Genomic DNA, 21776 nt, shown 5'->3' on the forward strand with positions numbered 1-21776 from the left:
CACTTAATCTCTATATATTTTGAAATTGTTGATAATATTGTGTTAATTTATTATGAAAGAATGGCAATCAAAATGGTAATGCATTAATTAATTACTCCACCTTTAAATAAACTTGCAATGTTTTGGTTTAGTTAATCAAGGCACTATAAATTTGCTAAAAATATTACAATCGAGTCTTAATTAATCTAAATCCTACTAAACGTAGGTATCAATTTTATTATAGCTTTTGAGGTTTTATAAAATAATTCATATAAGAACTTGAATGGTCATTTATCATAATTACAAAGCTTTTGATATATTTCAAATAAAGGATGACAAAGATTCTTTCTCTTTCCACTTATCTTAAATTTAGCCCATAAATATCATAAAAAGAGTCTTACAATGAGCAAATACCCTAAGGGAATGAAAATGAAAGATTTTAGTTGAATCCAAATTGAGTTTTGATGGAACACATGGGGCTTTTTATAAGTCGGTGGATATTTATATGTATACAAACATATGTATACATATGTATATATATATGTATATAAATGTATGTATATATATATATATGTATATGCATATATATATATATATATATATACATATACATATATATATATATATATATACATATACATATATATATATAATTTTATTTTCTCTGTAACAAACATATGATTTTCTAAAAAAGACATCCAGTAAATAAAAAAAGTGATTATATTGTATGTATTGTGTTCAGTCATGAGATAAAAAAATTTAAATCCTACTGTAAGCCTGTGATACATATGAATGAATGGAAAGAGCCAATCTGTATTTATATTTGCTCATTACATATCTCGGGATTGATGGTGTGTGCAGAGGGTTCAATATTTGTTCAAACTGAAGCTGAGCTTAGTCCATTATATGATCATCTGCCCAAGTTGTCTCCCACTGTAGCCTAATCCATGTTATAGTCAAATCATCATCAGCTTTTCCACATTCATGTGCCATCAAACAATTTAAATCTTATTTCTGAAGAAGCAGGCAAACCATCCATATATTTAAAGCATCCCATTGCTTGTATCAGAACAAATGTTCGGCACCGGTACAGAAGCTAACCAATGGAAGCCCCAGCTCAGCTTCTATTGTTGGGATTTCCAGAGCTATCAATGTACAAACATGAAAAAAGGGAAAAAAAAAAAAAAGGAAAGCAAATAAGTGCATCTGAAAAGAAAAGGTCACACATCCTGCATTTTTGTGAAGCATAAAGAAGGCTGATGTTATGATTTCACAGCTCGTCACTCAAAGTATGTGAATCTCTGCCAATTTCATGGGCATTGGCACTAGTCTTCTTTTTATGTAGACTCTCAACAACTTCATCGAGCGGAGGATCACCAGGTCTTCGATACAATTGTTGCCCAATCTTAATCTCGTATGCTTCTGGCTGACTCAGAACAAACTCTTTCAACTGGAAAAGGAAGTGAAATACATCATTCTTCAATATCATACTACAACTATAATGCTAGTGCATAAGACCAGAATTTAAAAGGACAAAAAATAAAATTCAGTTCCACCACTTGATTGCTACAAGCAGTTGTTGGACAACTCGAGCACGATATTTGATATTTCATAAAGACTCACCTCTTCCAAATCTTGGCCTCTTTCCATTGTAAACATGATGGTGTTCAGGTCAACAGCCATGAACTTGACCCCAACAGATCCAGTTCTTAGAACCTTGCTCCATCTCATAGCAATGGCAGGTACATCTTCCTGAATGTCACAAACTAATCAGGAATGCAAAAAACTTATGGAACTTTTTGATTAGATATTCCCATAGAAAGGATTACGAAAAAAATAGAGATCCAAAAGAAGGAAAATGGACAACCAGAAGGAGTTCAATTATTGGTATCATAAATTATAATGCAGCTAACTAAGAATAGGTATAGAGATCAAATTAGTTAACACCATACCAGTATGGTGAGGCCAAATCCCATAAAGGATTGCACAAAAAATAGAGATCCAAAAGAAGAAAAACGGACAACTAGAAGTACTTCGATTATTGTTATCATAAATTATAATACAGATAATTAAGAATAGGTATGGAGATAAAATTAGTTAACACTATACCACCATGGTGAGTCCAATTCTAAAGACCACCACACAATATAATGCAACATAATGATTTTTAGAAAAAACTCCAAGAAAAAAACAAATGATCTAAGGGTATTCTTTTATATTAAAGAGATGTATTTAATCAACCAAAATCAGATATAAAATGTCATTGTAAACCAGCTGTATTTGCTTAAGATACAACGAATCTATTATTTGGTTTTGAAAGGAAAATTCATAGACAATAACAACAGATATAAGAAGAAAATTATTTTGTAAATGGGATCTGCTTGACAAGAAAGACTGAACTATGGATGGTGCATTCAGATGAGAAATATATCCATGCTTTGAGGTCCTCTAATTGATATTGAGAAGGCATTTCAAAAGAGATGGCAATCCATTAAGTATTTGAGCAGCATAATTTACACAAGATCCCTAGATCAACAAGAAATGCCTCCCAACTGATGAAATTACCAAGAATTACACAAGATCCCTAGGGCACTCGACCGAAGGGTAAGCAAAGCAAACTGTGACAGAATGACACCACAAAAAGCAAAGAAGTTACCAAGTAGATATAAAAGAAAGCCACATTATTCACATGATATTGAAACATTAGTTTCCTCAATTAAGAGGACAAGAGTGCTGAATTCGACCACAAAATATGCAACAAATTATCTCCAGTGAATGCAAAGGAAACAAGAAATGGAGATGCAACTTACTGTAAAGATCACACAACTATAATTTCAAGAGACCACATCCCCTAGAGAAAGCATCTCATGGCACTGGAAGAGCCTCGGTGCCCCAATTGTTAACCGTATGTCGAATGCCATTAAAATAATTGCCTATCAAGCTAGAAATCCTCCAAAATCTCATTAAAAGAAGAAAGAAAGTGTTGCTTACCTAATTCCCGGATAATACAGAAAAAAATTAGTCTATTCAAGCACCGAAATCCATAAAATTAATGAAGAATAATACAGCATTCGCAACGACAAACCAAGAGGGAAAGGAAAACGACAAGAAACCTAAACCTAGCATAAGGAACCAGAACGGGGGTAAGCATAGTTTGCCAAGATCGCGCCTGCTTAACCGAAGAACACGAGGAAGATCACCGCACAAAAGCTAAAGGTTCCGCGAAGAAAGAGAAAGAAACACGAAAAAAGAACGAATCTTGGGCGGCATTGGGTCGCACCCTGGAGCGGGGAACACCCGGCCGAAGCTTCACGAAGCCGAGGGAGGGGCCAGTGTGGCGCTTCATCATCTCGGCCTGGATCTCCAAGGGGCTCATCCGCGAGAAGTCGGGCGGCGGGGGGAGGTCGGGCTTCGTCGTCTTCTGGCCCCACCGTTTCCACTCCTCGTCCTCCTCCTCGTCCACCACGTCGTCGAGCTCGTCCGGGATGCTTACTCTCTTCTTCCCACCCTCCGACGACGCCACCAACAGTGCCAAGAGCACGAGGAGGAAACGACGGAGACAAACGCGAGGGATGAGCAAGCGAGTCTTGTTCCTCGCCATTGAGTCGATGCGCGAGTGTCCTCGAAGCCTTAGTTTATCATGTGAATACTCTCAAGTGTTATATACGAAAAATAGCAAGTATTGATAATTATGCTCATATATATATATATATATATATATATATATATCATTGAGTAAGTAAGAGAAGAAATTGTTCGTGGTTGTAGCTTCATGCGGACAAATAATATGGTCATGAATTTATATTTAAGTTTTTTGTAACTTATTATGAAATTAATTGCTTGTTAAGCATAGGACATTACAAATTGAAAAGAAAAAAGGCATGGATTATCGCCATCAAGATATTATTTCAAAGACAACAATTTAGTGGCACATATCCACACCTTGGAATAACCCAACTTTAAGTGTTGGTGTCTCCTTAACATAAAAATCCTACATTAAATAGCAAAACTTAAGTCCATAAACCATCAGATTTCATCAGAAATTTAGATAGGTGCAATCATATCAGTGGTAAAGTTAATTATATTCAGCAAGAGTAGAACTATAATAGATGACCGCCACCAAACGAGAGCTTAGGGAATGCAGGAAAGCAAATTAATGTACACCATATGCAACATGCAAAACCCTCACAAATGCATAAATGATTGCAATGAAAATTAAAGGCGACTTGCACCACTGACCGGACAAAGAAAAAGAAAAAGAAGTCTTTCAACAACAGATGAAATATGCTCAGCTACAACACATTTTCAATTGCTTAACTTCATCCTCCATACTTTCTACTTTCCTCCAAGCATTTCTGGATCAGAAATATGACAAAACAGATCAGTAAAAACAAGTTCCTATCTTCAAAATGTACAAGGTGCTGTCAACTTGCCACTACCCAATGCATCGAGTATCCACATTGCTGCTCTCTCTCTCTCTCTCTCTCTCTCTCTCTTTCTCTATGTATCAACCTCAACAACGATGGAGCGCACGCCATGTCCATTAAAACCTCTGCAGGTACAGTCACAGTAATGCACAACAAAGGCTGCCTTGCAGAAGATTTTCATCATCATCACCATGGTAAAGATGGTAAAGCAATAAGACCACCCTCTTTGCGCATTTATCCATCTAGATCCATACATTGCATATTCTGAGCACAGATGACAGAAACTGAATCATGGATTTTAACTGCCCCTTGGCCAAAAGAAGTGCTTACAGAGCCAAATTCCATATCCTCATCATCGCTGTCAATGCTGTTATGTGTCACACGGTTCTGGTACCTTCGGCGCCCAACAAGAAACACATTGAAGTAATAGCTCACCAGATTTTTCCTCTTCTTGAGAGGAAAATACAAATAAAGCTTGTTCCAGAAGTTTTTATCAAGAGATGGCCGATTCGAATGAACAATGGCCTTGAACTTACATTCTTCTTCCTCTGTCCATGAAAGTGCGACCTCCTCACCCATACTTCGGAATCCCCAAACATAGAAAGCTGGACCCAGTTCACGTTTTAATTGCAGCCTTTTCTCAGCAATGTGAAACCTAGTGCACTCTACAAAACCTGGCCATTCACATTGACAGATAGCTTGCCTACCCCTTCCTATAGCAACATTATCAAATGGTGCGTTCTCTTGACCTTCAGGAGGCCAGATCCTGGTACCCAACCATTTGAAATCATCAGAACCAGTAGTAGATACAGAAGGCTGGCCAGTCCAAATTGGTACCTCTGCTTGAAATTGTCTGCCTACAGGTATCTTCACATGGGGTGGACCGCTAGAAAGCCAATCAGCTATTGCATCTAAGCAGGGATTCTGAAGCCCATGTTTCACATCATTGCTTTCCTCACCTGCAGCCATCAGACCCTTGTTGTCCATGTCATCTTCATGAAGACAGAATGTTTGATGACAAGTTCTTGATTTGGATTTTTTATTGCATTTTGTTTCCTCATGGGAAATGGTACCATTACCATTCTCACAAATGGAGTGGAATCCATTCTGCAAGACCAGGTATGATGGTGGTTTTCATCTCAATTAAAACAGCATTGTCTTCATTAATGTAATAAAAGAACTATAAATAATTTTTCTAAGGTCTAACAATAATCTATTAAGTCAGGTATAACAAGAAAAATCATAGAAAAACAATTTTCATGAATCAGAAACATATAATGATTTCTCCAAGAGCTGGAAAACATAGGCAAATCTTCTACGAGATGTGATTCAGAAATCAGAAGTATTGATCAATTGTGGCAAAAGGGGAGCTTATTCAACATTCCTACATGTTGGCTCACAACCAGTGATCGTCAAAATTTAAGTCCAGATTTCAAAACTACCAACATATGCGACAAATATCTAATAGGCCCAATATCTTAAACAACTATCCAAAGGGTTTTGCCAACAGAAAGGTCCTGTACTAAGTAGATTTACCACTGGATTCAGCAAAAAGATTTAGCATCTACCACATATTAGAAGGATAGAGCTTTTGACTTCTCAACAGTTATAATTTCAGAAGATTTGTACTTTGTATTGCATAAGTAAATGTAACATTTGGATCATTTGCTGACTCTGTAAGTTCCGCACAAAAAAAAAAACCTACAATAAATACAACTTTGAAACCAGTCTTTAGCTATCAGGTATTCAGATTTACATATCACGATATGAATTATAATATAATAAAAAAATCCTTGTATTATGCTAGTTAACATATTATTTAAATATGATTTAATATAAAAACCATCAAGTGCTCTTCTTCAAAAAAAGAAAGAAAAAAAATTAGAAAATGCACAACTATGATAATGTATGTCTTTAAAAAGAATGTATTTAGAAAGTTTTAGGTATAAACACGGGTATTTGATATTAATTTTAAGGAGCAATGTAACTGATATTAGTGGAGTAGACATGCAGACATAAAATTTTGAACTTCAAACAAAAAATTGACACCATTAAATAAAGAATTTAAAAATTATAAATAATCATTTTAGTATATCACTTATACACTGGTAGACAAAATGTCTTCAATTTGAGAATATTTCAAATATTTCACAAACAAGTATATATCATCTGAATTGGAAAATATTGATTGTATATTATATAAATATCCAATAAATGATTTCTTTTCTTAAAATATATTTTTTTAAATTGAGTGATCATTCTGGTGTTGTCCAACACGTCATTGGACCTACAGCTTCTTGTTGCTCAATCGAAATCTGTAATGCCTTTTTGGTAGATGATAGAATTCAGATTAAAAGCCATGTATTCTTGACACTAGAAAGTAAGACAATATATATATATATATATATATATATATATATATATATATATATATATATATATGTTTTACTTTGTTGCTGTTTAGATAATAAATAGTTTGTAGATTTGTAGCATGTAGGAAAAAGATCATGTTCAAAACAATAAAACAGTATATTGGAATCATGACAGCAAATGAAAAATTAAGGATGAAATCAAGAAATCTAGCATCAAACTTAGCTTAGTTTGGAGAGAAATTCTCTCCTTCCTTGAAATCTCAAGCATGATCAGAAGGAAAATAACAACTTCAAATGGCTCTTGGAATGAAATCTCAGTCAAAGGCCTGTTTTGAATGTACAATAAACCAGGCTAGACTTATTACCATGTACAGGTTTCGTACAGACCAAATATCAAGTGGTAAACCTGATAGTTGTTGTTTGTTGGTCAGTAAGCTCATTATGGACCAATTCCCCCCAATAATTACTTGGTCTGCAAATTGCTAACTGGTTGAACTGGTAAATATCAGATAGTATGTACCGGTCCAACTAGTATTTAAATTTGTTCATACAAATTTTGAATATTAGGCCACAGAAGAATTGCAAATTTTATTTTAATTAGTTTACTTACAATATAATGTCTGTATTTATTGTGATATTTATTTAATCACATCGTCTTATCTCTAAATTCAGAATTTAAATGGATGATAACTTGATTATGAAGCTCTTGCTATAGGATATAAACTATGGTACAGAAGAAATCTGAAAATGACTAATTGCATGTCTCATGTGAAAGTTTAGGCTCAAATCCCACCATCACCACCCCTACCACCATTTGCCATTACTCATGAATGCAGGTTGTAAATGCGAGCAGGCAAACAACAAAGAATACATCTAACAATTACACTCAAATAAGCAAAAGAAAGACATGAACTTGTCATTGTAATTCCGAATTGTAGTGTAATTGTAAATGCAGGTAAATTGGTGCACTGAAAACCAAACAGACCCTAAGTACAAATCAAATGTCATGTAGGATTGAATGCTTCCAACTTGCCTCTACCATCCAATGTCAATAGCTAGATGCCAACTCCTTTGATAAGGACTGAAATATGCACCCACTCACTCGAATAATTGGAGAATAATATTTGAAAAGATTAAATGGAAAATAATGTGAAGAAAAGGAGGAATTTTGAGAATAGAGGCAGTTCCTTGGAATAGGATGTAAAAGATTTGCTGCTCACTATCGTTAAGGTGAAAGAGAGAGTTTCAGTTAGTTTTCTGGAGACCTATGTCTATGCTTCTTAAAATCTCATCTTTCTTGCTTCTTAGAACCAAAAATTGGTAAAAGACCCATGTGACTGCATATAGTTGGGAAGAGTTTGTCAAAGTTAGCTTGTCAATATGTCTCTATATATGCCCAGTTGCTACAATGTCTAACTTGTCATATTGTCCAATTGCCTGGTAATTGCATATGATTGAGAATTGTGGGCATGCATGCAGAAGAACTAGTACCTGATGATGAGTTGCTTGAGAGAATGTTCGGCGAGTTCTTCTATGAGACACAGCTTGCCTGGCCAGAAGTACCTGAGCATAGTGCTCACTACTTGCAAGACCCTTGACTTTTCCTCTGTCACTTGCCATAAATTTCCCACCAGAACAGTAGCCAGGATTCTTCGCCCAATTTCTCACCCATTCAAGCATCCCCACCAAATCATCCCGCTTCCTCTTGAGATGATTTAATCCTCCTCCATCAACTGTGCTTGCTTCCGAGATGAGAACGTCACAATTATCATTCCCATCGGTATCGAGTTGCGACCTACACCCGCTGCCCTTGAGTGGTGAAAGGAACTGATCTTTCTTGGAACCCAAAGGAACTGGAGACTGACAATCCGCCTTTTTATGATCTGTAATTGCTCCACAACCCTCTCCGACACCCAAAAGACGTAATTTCTTGTATCCAGACCGTTTCCCTGCAACCTTCTTCCCCGAAACTCTCTGCAACCACCGGTCGACCACATCCAAGTACTTAAAGAACACCAGTTTCAACGACGACCCAAACCCCAACTCCAACCCAAGCGCCTGCGCCACCGACGCCCACGCGCAGTTCTCCGTCACCAGGTCGCAGCCACCCATTTCCTGCACCAAGGAATAGAGCTTCAACAAATCCACGCGATGCCCAGTGCCGACCATGGCCGGCAGCGGGCGGATCCCGCCCCTCCGATCGACCTCCTTCGAGAAAACCGACAGGATCCGATCAAACAGAACGCTCCACTTCTCGCAGCCAGTCTCCGAGCCAGGTACATCGAGATCGGAACAGAACCCGATGCTTTGGAGCTTGCGGAGGATCTCCACGACGTCGAGGGAGACGCCCGCCGAGGCGAGAGGCCATCCGGCCATCGAAGAGCGGAGCTTTGGGAGGCGAATGCAAACCGTTACGGAGGAGGAGGTAAGGGTGATCGGGGCAGTGGCGGCGGCCGTACGCCGCCGGTGGCGCCACGCATCGCCGTCCCACTCTTTGGCCGACAAGGGGTCGAAACGTAATTACGGTAAACAAGAGGGGCAGTTAAGCAGCAGGGAGAGCTGAGGTCTCGGAATGCATGGGGAGAAGTAAGCGAGAGAGGGGAGTTGAAGCAGTTGAGGAGGAAGTGTTTTTTTCTCTTCAGCCCCTTGAAAGAGAGAGAAAGAAAAAGAGGAGCCCTCCCTCTCGTCTCACCTGCACAGAAGGATGATGAGGGATTTCTCTTTAATCTCTTGGCTTATTGTTTTTGGTGGGGGGTAATAATGGTAAGGGAGTTGGCGGCAGGGCAGGGAAGGGCACCCCCCCAAAAAATAAACCCTAGAATAGAGAGGAAGGGGATGATGATGGTTCAGGTGTGGGTGCGGCTCTTCTGTCTTTGATCCAACCCATCAATTATGAAAGGACGTCTTTTCATTGAAGGAAGGGAGGCATCTTCTGATCTTATTTTATTTAATTAATAATAAATGAGTCAGATATTTATATAATATATCAGAATCTTCAGATCTTATTTTTTTAATTAATAATAAATAAGTCAGATATTTGGATTATGTATCATATCAATACGATCTTCGATTTATGATTATATCTTAATATGTTGAAGTGATTCATGATTTCCTTTTGAACTTCTTCGGTGACGATGTGTGGTTAGATTTGATTGAATGCTTGAGTTGCAATAGTATACGAAGGCAAGATAAATGTTCTAATAATATCTTGGATATGGGAATTTATCTTTGGGTCCAAGACACGTCACAGTCGATATCATACGTCAGGTCAAAATCCATATCAAGATATTGTTTTGCACGTCCACCACGTTAACCCGTGTACGACCAACCCTCGAACACGATAGTATAAAGACCTATAACCGATGTCCGGCCCAAGGGGAGAAGAACAATTCCACCGACAATTGACTTGCTCATCGGAGGGGCCAAAGTCGGGAATCACCCGACGACGAAGGCATTTTTTACGGCGAAGCGGTCACCCCCGAGCCATAAGCGTCTCGACCCGAAAATCATCATTAGTGAACGAGAGCGAGCTGTCACCTATCCCGGGAACGGAGAGACGTAGCTCGACGCAGACGACGCTCGGACCAAGAAACGCTGACCAATACCCCGACCTATCTCGGCATCCAGCTCAGCCGACAGAGAACTCCCGACATCGACCCGTGGACATAGCCATGCTGACTTACCAATCACGGCGCATTTGTTCACCAACATGTACAAACCCTTTCCTCTTAGGTTTTTGTGGCAAACATGATGAGGGTTTGAAGAGGAGGATGGATGAGAATTTATGGTTATTATAAGTCAACTTGAATCAAATGGGTTGGGTTCTCTACTTGTATTAACTTAAAAATCGATAGTTGATGTTTATTATAACTTAAATAAAATTAAATCGATAATTCTAATATTTTCCGATGGAAGTAAGAAAGTAGTTATCTTAATTGTTTGGAACCCTAATAATAGTCCATTTCTACACAATGCATATTCCGCTTGAATGGTTGTGGAGAGTAGTACTCATCATCGTTGGAGAGGATTGAACTTATCGGTTATTCAAGTGTGACGACTACATACATACTTAATTTTTAAAAAAATATAAAATATAAAATCATCATCATATTTTTATTAATTTTTATTGAACACTATAAATACATATCATACTTTACACATCTGAATTAAATCTCTTTGTAATTTAATCATGTGTCGATATGACATAATTGTTCATTTTTTCAAATCTTATCACTTTTAAAATTAGAAAAAATATTTTTGGAAGCCCTTTGATCTAAAAGGGTGACCAAGAAACCTGACCATAGATGATATACAACATGTATATTTTGGACACACATGAAGAGGAGAGATGCTTGTATGGTTATGACACATTGAGCGTTTTGATACTTATTTCATGTGTTTTATTATTTGTGTTGTGGATCAACACATATGCATTTTGATCCTTTGCTCAATTATGACACATAGGGGCCTTGATACATGAATGTCTTAGGTGAATGAATCTGAGTAAGAGGAGGTGCTTTGCCTAGTTAAAAGCATATCGAGGGCATTGATACTTAAGTCATGTATCATGTGTGGGAAGATACCTTATTATGTTAGGGTGTATCGAAAACTCTAGATGCATCTAATGTAAAGAAAAGCTATAAGAGCACATCTGACATGTTGACTCTTTTTCTTGGCTAAAGTGGTTTCACCATTGAGTAGGTCAAACAATGATGAGTTAGATATTTTTATCTGGTGAGAGTGTTCGTAGAACATTTGTATACGATGAGAGTGAGTTCAAATATTTTTTTACCTATCAAGAGTATGTATGATCAATCCAAATACCCTTATAGACGAGAAGTTAAAGGCCCCATATCTAAAATGGATTTATTAGCGGTGATCGTCACAAGTCTTAGACATGTTGTTGATAGAGATCTCTTAGTTCTAATTTTCTTACAATATTTTCTAAAAGACACTTTTAAAAGTACAATCTATAAATATGTCAGTTTTAATCACTCTATCTGATTTGTTTTCTAAAATATTATCACTTTTGGAATTAAAAAGAAGTTCAATTTGAGATAAAGTGAGTTTTGAAAGGTTGAGCAAGAATTCTAATTAAAAATGATATGTAAATTGAGAAGATGTCCGCCTAGAGAGTTTTCAAAGGAAGTTTTGTAGAAAACATGGAAAGCTCAACCAGTGCAATGTCATTCTATGGCTCAAGTCATTGTTTGTAGAAAATGAATGATAAAGTCCGAGAAGGGTTTGAGAGTTCAAAATAAATTTTCAAAATTCTGAATGAAACTATACCCAAGAAGTTTTCTATTTTAGCGTTCATTCCATGACCATTGTCCAAAGATAATTTTTTTTTACGTGACATTTTGATACGTCATTAATATATCATTATTTATAATTTGATTAAACTAACTTGTGTTGAGGTTTATGTTATGGGAAGATATCGTTAACGTTGTAGTCAATCCAATATGATTCTGACTCATGTGCGTAGGGTTGTTTGAGGTATCTCTGAGGTAAAAATAATTAGCTCTTGGAGTATCATCTACATGAAGACTAAGGTCGGGAGAGGTTTTCAGATCTACTCCCTTCGACACCTAAGTTAGTAACCCCAGAAAGATGAATATAGTGATCAATAGTAAATAAGTGACCCCCTGGTGACTACGCCAAAAATGAGTTTTTTATACCAAATCAAAAAAGAGCGAAATATTCTACGAAGAGGCCACCCTTAACTGACTCTAACAACCTTCACTTGACCTCTTCTCCACGTGGGTGACAAAGGCAAAGACAGCTTGCAACTACATTCCTTGGACCCTTGTCCACGTAGACAGACCAATGGGGAGCAACATCTGTTTCCTTTTTCCAACCTGGATACCACACGGAGGTCACGTGTCAGATAATAATTAGTCAGTGATATTCTTCTCATCATTTGTCTCCTTAAATGTGTACTTTGGGAACTCTTTCGGAAAGATCATGAAGTATAGCTATCAACTTATTCGACATGTGTGCCATGTAGAGGTGGGGAGGGAGGAGTCGTAAAGATGCCTATTTCGAGTGATAGAGAATATGGTTGGCCTACTCGATCTATCGAGAGACTAACTTTAGACATAGTAAGCTTGCTCATGATCGACTTGTTACAAGCGCTAAGGCATGCTCCTTCCTTGCTCGTCACCGAGGCAGATTGTGGGAATAGCCATGGTGGTCTCCTCTTTCTCTCATTGCTGAGGTGGGTTCCTCTCTCACTCGCCGTCAAGACTAGTCACAGGAGGAGTCAAGGTGGGCTCCTCCTATGCTCATCGTTGAGGTGGGTTATGGGAGGGACCCATGCTTTGACCTTGGAATAGCTTTGGTGAGTTGAGGCAGGATGTGTTTTCCCAACCTAGGAACCTCGACAACAAGAGGTGTCAAGTTTCCCAACCCCCATACCTCAAGTGATGGGGGGTCAAAGTACCTAACCTCCAGACTCGGTAGACGGGGGCGAGGTTGAAACGCATAACCTCTGCACTTTGATAACAAGAAGGGGTTAGGAAGCTCGGCGTTAGTGCGTCATGCCTCAACGGCGAGCCGAGGGGCTAGGGTACCCGACCTGCACACCTTGGCAACAAGAGGGGGGTCGAATTTCCTAACCTCTCCACCTCGATAGCGAGGGAGGTTAGAGTATTTGACCTCCACACCTCAATAGTGAAGGGAGGTTATGTTTATTGACCCTCGCACCTCGACGGTGATGGGGACAAGGTGCTCGACATTTTTCACCTCGATAGGTGGGACGGGCTTTCCCGACCAGCATATCTTAGGCATCTCTTCTTTTATATACTAGCTGTGGTGACTTTTTTTCATATAATTGAGCTTTTTTGACTCACAGCTTGGGTATATTTTGTCTTGTGCCTCTTGTTGTGGTAAGTTTCTTCTCACATGAGTCAGGTTTTCTTGACTCACATGCCTCAGATATATTTTATCTTGTGTCTTCTGTCGTGATAAGTTTCTTCTCACCTGAGTTGGATTTTCTTAGCTTATGTGTCTCAAGCATTTTTTTTTTATGCCTTAGTCGTAATGGATTTCTTCTTATGAGGGTTGAGTTTTCTTAATTCATATACCACATTTTGCTTATGGCATGTAGATTCACAGTCCTAAAAGGTGAGATAGAGTCATTGGTGAACCCCATCATCGAAAAAGTCATTAGAGTATCGTTAGTTGGTAACCCAAGTTTCTGAAGATTATCAAAATAAAGGATATCAATAGAGCTACCTATGTCGATCATGGCTCTTTTCACTTAAGTATTTATCATTCTCATAGAGACTACTAGGGCATCATCATGATTTGGGTCGAAGTACTCTGTATCTTCATCTTTGTAAGTTACTTTCGATTCACCCTTCATCCTCGGGTGCATTTCAGTGGTAGCTTGAGCATAAGACTTATAGGCCAAAGAATTGTCTCCCCATTTGAGATCGAGGTGAGTGTTTCCAATGCTTTCAAATGAATCATATGAGATGTCCTTAATATATAAGCTTTTCAATCTACTATTTTAAGTTATGACAATATTTAATGTCATTGTCATAACCTCAATGGAACTGATGGTACTTTGACATATCTCTTTTCATTAATAGGATCTTCATTAGGTTAGGGTCACATAAATATCCTTTTAATTCTAGTCATATTTAAATGGATTAACTCGGATAGTGAGGTAGCTTGGATCATTCATTTCTTCTCCGTTAAGGTGATCTTGAGGTTGGGGCTAATTATAACCACTCTTGCTTTGGCTTCTTATGTGACTTCTCGCGTTTGTCTGAGACCATTGCCTCGACAGTAATGTATTGATTAGCCTTTTAAAGTACTTTAGGTATAGTCGCTTATCACGAACGGTTATCGTGCACCTGTAACATCTTCGCTTAATGAATCGTTCGTCACTTTTGTATGCTTGTACAGATGTCTGGTAGTATGTTTTGCCTTGGTTTTATGTTTTTAGTTGAAAATACAAACAAGAACAGTTTGCAATACTATATTGTGACCACTCACCACACTAAACAAAACTATCCCAAAATGGCTCTGTTTTCACATGCCATAACCTATTTTCTATAAACTATAATGCAATGTAAAATATCAGCCATCTCAGACCACTGGAACCCCCTAGGTGGCATAGGGGTGGATAGGGCTTCAAGGTAGTGTCAGGCATTGATCGGTTTACACAAGTTCGCATGTTGAGTTGATGAAATTTGCCATCACGCTTGACACCCGGTGGGCAATCGTTTGTGGACTTACGACTGTTTGTTTTGCCTTCTAAAGTTCTTATTTTCTTATTCCTCTCTTTTCTCTCTTGCATACAAAGTGTTTGTTGAATTGTTTATAAAGTTGTCCTCTTTACAAGATATCAGAACTTGTCTATCGCTCGTTTTTAAACTAATCAACTTGCTTTTTTTATAGGTCCTACAGGACCTTAGCGAGATTACAAATAGGCTGACCCTTTATGGACGCATATCATAAGGGTGTTTCATAACTTAGGCAATCTCAACTAAATTCGAGAAGTTGGCATAAGGGTGTTGCACGACTTGAGCAACTCTAGTTAAGTTCGTGGCTTTACCGCAAGGGTGGCTAATGACTTAGACAATTTCAACTAAGTCTATGATACGCTGGTGATCTCTCTATCAATGACTAAAAGAGACGAGAAGGCTTGAGCCCCATTATGAATGTTTATATTATGAGTGATGGATGAGCATCTACTATGTCTCGAATCTTATTTATGAACCAAGCGACAAAGTTTGTGAGCATTTTTTCCTCCCCCTACTGCCTAAGTTTAATGAGTGTTGTTGTTGAAGGCCAAGGGTATACGTTCCTGAGAAAATAAAGTTCAAACTCCCTCATCAAGTATATAAAAAGCAGCTTTAGGCGAGTGTACATACCATTCTTATGCTCGACCTTTTAATGTAGTTGAGAAGGTGTGGCACATTAAGATGTTCGAGGTGTTGACATCTGGGTATGAAAAATTATAATGTGCTATATCATATCGATATTACTATCAAACACCTAGAAGGACGAGAGGTGGAAGCTCATTGAAATCAGTTCCTCCTAGAGTTTTTGGGTGAATAACGACCGACCCAACGTAGAGTCGACTAGCGCTTCCCCTTTTGATTATTGGAGCTCTCTTTGCATTTCCTCTAAATGTGGATCCATTTACCATAGTTGGATTCATGGGGAATCCTCTATCGAGTATGTTGACCATGCTTTGGATTCATGTAGCGTATACTGAGGGCGGTGCAGTCCATTGAATTCCATAATTAGAGATTAAAGTGTCCCATTAACTAATGGTTTGATAGGCCTTGGGCACTCTTGGGATGTTAGCATCACGTCAGGTCGGGGAACCTCGATAGTTGCTAGTGACAATAGAGCCTGATATTGCAAGTAAGCTAGTGACACTACCAATTGGCCTACTGGGGCAAAAGCAGAGTGACGACCAACATTATACCTATTAGTATTTATATTTACTAAGTGAGATTTAAGAACATATCGACGGAAATGAGTATGTGACTCAGGACCATTTATGGGGCTAAGAGACCAAAGTTGTTGAATAGGCGCTAATATCTCATTAGTGTTTGTGTCGACGTGTATACATCGATGTGTAGAAATGATGACTGTTATACCGTGGATCGGAAGTAAAACCTCGCATTAAAAAAATTATACCGGATTGTTAAGGAACGAAATATGCAATGAGGAAATAAATTAAGCATCCGATTGACAGCTCGATCTTTCTCAAACTTGAAATATGAGTGACTAGATGTAATGCATCCCAAGATCGAACTTGTAAATGACGCATCATACCCTTCGTGTGGAGTTGCCCAGATACATTGTTTCCTCGTCAAGTGCCCAAGTTGACCATAGGAACTCTTTGATCACAGCATGTAAGCAAAGTGTTCTTTCTCTGCACATGCATGAGCTGAGTTGTTTGGTCAAACTCTAAGCAATATGATGAGACAAGAAGACCACAGGGAATAAATAATACATTAAATAATTCCATCCACATGAGTATCTATATTTAAGAGGAAAGACGGCCGGCCATCAATAATAATCTATCTTTCTTATTTGTGTTTTATCGTGTGACTTCAATCGTCATTATGCTTGTTATTCTCTTATCATTTCGGCATTAGCCACTGGGATCATCTATCTAACACCCATCCATACACAGATCTCACACAAACAAGTGTTCGACGAAATGCTTCTCCATCTCATTAGGTTCCATGAGCTAAAAGTCTTCTTCACCTTCCTTGTGCCATGGTCTGGAACTGGGTGGCTCCTGCGTCACTGTTCGTGAATGTCGTAACAGCAATCTGACAGAAACGTCAAGCTAACGCATTAGTTGGCATACCAACTATCTCACTTGTTCGGATCTGTCAATGTGCTGCTCTGATGCTTCGCAGCATTCGATAAAGTATGGCCTCATGTTCCAGCCCAGCAGCAGATTACATGCCCAAACAAAGCCGAGGATTTCGAACCACGCCATTCCAGTTCTACATCTGTAATCTTACAGGTCCAGCCCTTCTCTCTAAACTGGAGAGCAAAATGGATATACTTGAATGATGTATCGAAGGTGTGTTATGAGAGGCCAAAAGTTCGACGTTTGGCTTTTCTTGGTCCATTCATGGCCATTTGCAGGACTCATGAGCATCCGTCGGTGATGGCAATTTTCTTGCTATTAATGCAGCTGCTAAGCCTAATAATGCAGTAGGCATGACAATAATTGCAGGAAAACGATGACAAGATTGAGAAAACGATCATTTGGGTTTTCTGTCAGTGTAGAAGTGATGATTAATCTTCTTCCATTCACACGTCAGAAAGTCAACCCACGGTAAACCCGACGCAGAGGTCGACATCTCCACCCACGCGTTGTTTCGTGGGCGGTAGTCAGTTTTCCAAGCGCTTTCTGGATGTTGACTTTGACCTGTAGAGGCCAAAATGACGAGCGTTATTGCGCGCCGGTCACCAAAGCGTGTGTAAGCAAGTAGCCACGAAACGCCCAGCGGGTTTCTCAAGGGAGCGTGCCCCCGAGGTTTCCATTGTCGGGGAGGATGAGGAGCCCGGCGACACCGCTCGGCGACCGCAGCCCTGTCGACGGTGTTCGGAGGAGCGGTGACATCTGGGACGTCTCCCGGAGCTCCGCGTCCTCGGGGTCATCCGCTGGCGGCTTCTCGTCGTCATCGTCCAGCCGCAACCCGGTTCGGATCGCTGCCCGGGCGATCACCTCGTGCTTCGGTTCGCACGATGGCGGACTGCCGCCCTCGGCGGACGACTCCGAGGAGTTCAAGCCGCCTTCTCGTAAGCTTCTGCTTTAAGAACAGTGCATAGGGGATCTGATCCTGTGAGGAAAAAGGAAAAAAAGATGGGGGAAATTTGTCTCCTTTAGTGCATGAAGATTGTCTTTTTATTACCTGCAAAAGATAGTCTTTTTTTTTTTTCTGAAGCTTAAATTTTCTTATTTGCAAACAATTGTGCCAAAGAAAAAACTTAAATCATTAGATTTGTCATTTCTTGGATATATCATCTGCTTCTATACCCTCACATAGTCAGATTCCTAAGATTGAGATATGGATGGAGTTATTGATGTTCTTGGAAAATCTTCATTCTTCTGATAATTCCTTATATCTCTTGTAAACTATTGCAAAATTTCACTCCCAATGTTGATTAATGAGATCACTTTGAGGCATTCAGACACCTGTTTGTCTGTGTTATTGATGTACGATCGAACCCATTTTACCAAGAGATTTATACAAATCAAGTAAATGTTTAATGTTTCAGAGGTAGTGTAAGAATTATTTGTTAAATTTGATGCTTCATCTAATGGATTCTTATGAGAATGTCTATTAGTAATTGATTTGATAGAAAGAACATGGCCACTTATTTTCATATCCAGTAGCTTATCAGATTATTATTCTTTTTCTTGTAGTCACCCCATCTGTTAGCACCCAAGGAAGCTCTCATGGCAGCTTACAAGGTAGCAGGCCGCGCGGTATGGGAATATATAGCAATGGCAACAACCCTTCTAGAAGTGAACCAGGAGGCATTAGACTGAGCATAGCAGAGATCATGAAGGCGACAAAGAACTTCTCCCCTTCTTTGAAGATTGGACAAGGAGGGTCAGGGACTGTGTACCGAGCCCGGCTTGATGATGGCACAGTGGTTGCGGTTAAACGTGCCAAAAAGGTATTTGGAGTGGATACCATGTCTCTCCTTGGATCTTGTTAATCTAAGTTTAGCCTACTACTGAAGTTGGGGTGTGATGCTTTGTAGAATACCCACAACAGCCATCTGAATGCCGAATTCCAGAATGAGATTCAAACACTGGCATGCATTGAGCATCTGAATTTGGTTAGGTTGCATGGATATTTGGAGCATCAGGATGAGAGAATTGTCATTGTTGAGTACGTCTCCAACGGAACTCTTCGAGAACATCTTGATTGTAAGTTCCTAATGCTTAATTTCCCATTGTGGTGAGTGCTGATATAGTCGGCATTGGTTTCCTCCTTGACTTCATACTGCTAGTTGATATTGTAATGTTTAGTGAACGTCTGTTTCCACTTCTGACCTGCTATGATTTTCTGCTGTTGGAAGTTGGTGCCCTGTTGACCTATTTTTAAGCAAAACTTCAGGTCAGCGAGGACAAATTCTGGATCTTGCTACACGGTTAGATATTGCAATTGATGTGGCTCATGCTATCACATACCTTCATGTGTATTCAGGTTGGTGTTATCTATCTATCCATCTATATATATATATATATATATATATATATATATATATATATATATATATATATATATATATAGCTCCTTTGTTTTATCGTATCATAACCCAAATTATAGACTGGACAGCTAGAGAATGTTTACTACAGATTCATCATGACTACATGAATAGAGTTGAATAGCTATCTTCACATTACCTGAACTTGTAAACTTGTAAAGGTGCCTAATTTATTGGTCCATTAGGGAACGATGGAGGTCCAGTAAAAACTTATCGAAATATTTTACCAAATGATCGCTTTGGGCCCACAATCGTGCAAACAGGAAAAGCTTGATCCACTAAACAAGAATTTGATCGTCAGATCAGATCTCTTCCACCCTTGGTGATCACCGTTTTGAATGTGGTTAATGCATTTATTATGTCGTTAACCACTTCTTTGAAGATTCAAACCTCCCATTGTTGCCCATCCTAACTGAGAAGGCCTGTGGTGAATCAGTGTGGTTGGTGTATCACAAGGGAAAATGCAGGCTGAATTGCGCATATCAATGTGCTTTGAAAATTCTGAGATTTTCAGATTGGAAGCCAGAATAGAAATCACTAAAATCTGTATTTGTCATATGAATATCCAATTTTAATATTTTCACTATTGGTATAAAAGTTTTCTTTTGCCTCTGTCATTAGAACTTTTTTGGTTGGAATCTGTCTTACTTGAAATTCCGGTGGCCAATCTATGCATATGTATCTGTGACTCTGCAGTTGAAAGTTGAGGATTTTTTTTTTTTTTCTGCTAGTTGCTAATCTAATGGATAAATTTTCTTGAAATGCAGATAATCCTATAATTCACAGAGATATTAAATCCTCGAACATCCTTCTGACGGATAATCTGCGCGCTAAGGTTGCTGATTTTGGATTTGCCCGACTTTTTGTGATGGATTCTGATGTCACCCACATATCCACCCAAGTTAAAGGAACTGCAGGCTACCTTGACCCAGAATATTTAAGAACCTATCAACTCACAGAGAAGAGTGATGTCTACTCATTTGGTGTATTGCTGGTGGAGTTGGTCTCCGGCAGGCGCCCGATAGAACCCAGGAGAGAACTCACCGAACGGCTTACACCCAAATGGGTATGTTTCGGAGAGCTTCTTGCATGTGCTTTTGTCTAGTAATAAATATGGTGTTGCCATTATTATAACTTTGAGATCCAGATTCGAGAGTTACATAGTGAAGCACACTTTAATTCAAAATCTTTAATATTCTTCAGACCATGGAGTAGTCAACATTGGTTTTGGTTTAGCCCTTAGGTTAAGATCCCTCTTTCTTTTGGAAAACGTTTGGCTTCGACCTATATGCTAATTCGGCAACATTCGAAATTCTTTGATTAGTTACTGATAGAACTATCGGTAGCTAACCTAGTCACAAGAATATTTTTTCTCTTTTGACAAATATCAAATTCGGAAGGACTTAAACAGAGGAAAAGATGAAAGAAAAAAATGTTGATCCTATGAAATCTCACTTCTGGTGCTGGACGAGTCTCTTCTAATAGGAAAGGATTATGGAGGCATTCTTTTTCTCATACTTTTATGGGCATCAACAAAATGTTACTGCTGACTGCTAGTGTTTGGCATTTTTGCTGAAAGTTAAGAGCGGACAAATATGTGAATAGTTTTGGAATGTCTTTTGTTGTTGGTTAATAGCGGACAACTAAAATCTAGATTGTGTTGGTTAAATGTCACAGGCTATGAAGAGATTCACAGAAGGAAACGGGATACAGACTCTGGATCCCAACCTTAAGCCAAGCCTGGCAACTAGCTTTGCGGTGGAAAAGATCCTTGAGCTTGCCTTGCTGTGCTTGGCTCCAACCAAGACGAGCCGGCCGAGCATGAGGAGGTGTGCAGAAATCCTATGGACGGTACGGAAAGACTATCGGGAGTTCTTGTCCTCACATCCTCTCTCCCGTCACAAAAACTAATAAGCGGATCATGTGTGAAAATATCTGATTTGATATAAAGAAGCCCAGTGTTGTTTATTGCAAGAATGTACATGAAATATAGTTTTGTTGCGTGAGAAGATTACTTTCTCCAATTTTAATGAATTCCCCATGCAGCATTGTTTGATACACTACTTGTCTTTGAACATAACAAATAATTTACTTTTTACCATTATTCTTTTCTTTATATTGCTATATAGAGTTTGCAGTGTTTGAACTCTTCTTATTGTGGATCCCACTTTATCTTTATCAGTCATCCATCAGGACGAGCGGAGCCTCACCATAGCATAGAACA

General features: G+C 38.8%; 3 protein-coding genes across 3 annotated transcripts; 1 reads left to right on the forward strand and 2 right to left on the reverse strand.

Moving 5' to 3' along the window:
- Positions 1–1017: 1017 nt before the first annotated feature.
- LOC103984624 (uncharacterized) lies at positions 1018–3633 on the reverse strand. The gene is made up of 3 exons (XM_009402158.3): positions 3260–3633; positions 1603–1731; positions 1018–1429 (listed from the first exon to the last, which is right to left on the reverse strand). Exons 1-3 carry the CDS (start codon positions 3578–3580, stop codon positions 1250–1252), a joined length of 630 nt encoding a protein of 209 aa, XP_009400433.1. The 5' UTR covers positions 3581–3633; the 3' UTR covers positions 1018–1249.
- Positions 3634–4173: 540 nt separating this feature from the next.
- Positions 4174–9635, reverse strand: LOC103984623 (AT-rich interactive domain-containing protein 2). Its single transcript, XM_009402157.3, has 2 exons — positions 8270–9635; positions 4174–5513 (listed from the first exon to the last, which is right to left on the reverse strand). Exons 1-2 carry the CDS (start codon positions 9152–9154, stop codon positions 4641–4643), a joined length of 1758 nt encoding a protein of 585 aa, XP_009400432.2. The 5' UTR covers positions 9155–9635; the 3' UTR covers positions 4174–4640.
- Positions 9636–17733: 8098 nt separating this feature from the next.
- Positions 17734–21612, forward strand: LOC103984622 (calmodulin-binding receptor-like cytoplasmic kinase 2). Its single transcript, XM_009402156.3, has 6 exons — positions 17734–18070; positions 18699–18955; positions 19043–19211; positions 19402–19491; positions 20320–20618; positions 21230–21612. The coding sequence occupies exons 1-6, from the start codon at positions 17824–17826 to the stop codon at positions 21461–21463; spliced, it is 1296 nt and encodes a 431-aa protein (XP_009400431.2). The 5' UTR covers positions 17734–17823; the 3' UTR covers positions 21464–21612.
- The last annotated feature ends 164 nt before the right edge of the window (positions 21613–21776 follow it).

The sequence above is a fragment of the Musa acuminata genome, chromosome BXJ1-5 (assembly GCF_036884655.1).
Source record: "Musa acuminata AAA Group cultivar baxijiao chromosome BXJ1-5, Cavendish_Baxijiao_AAA, whole genome shotgun sequence".
In the NCBI taxonomy this organism is placed as follows: domain Eukaryota; kingdom Viridiplantae; phylum Streptophyta; class Magnoliopsida; order Zingiberales; family Musaceae; genus Musa; species Musa acuminata.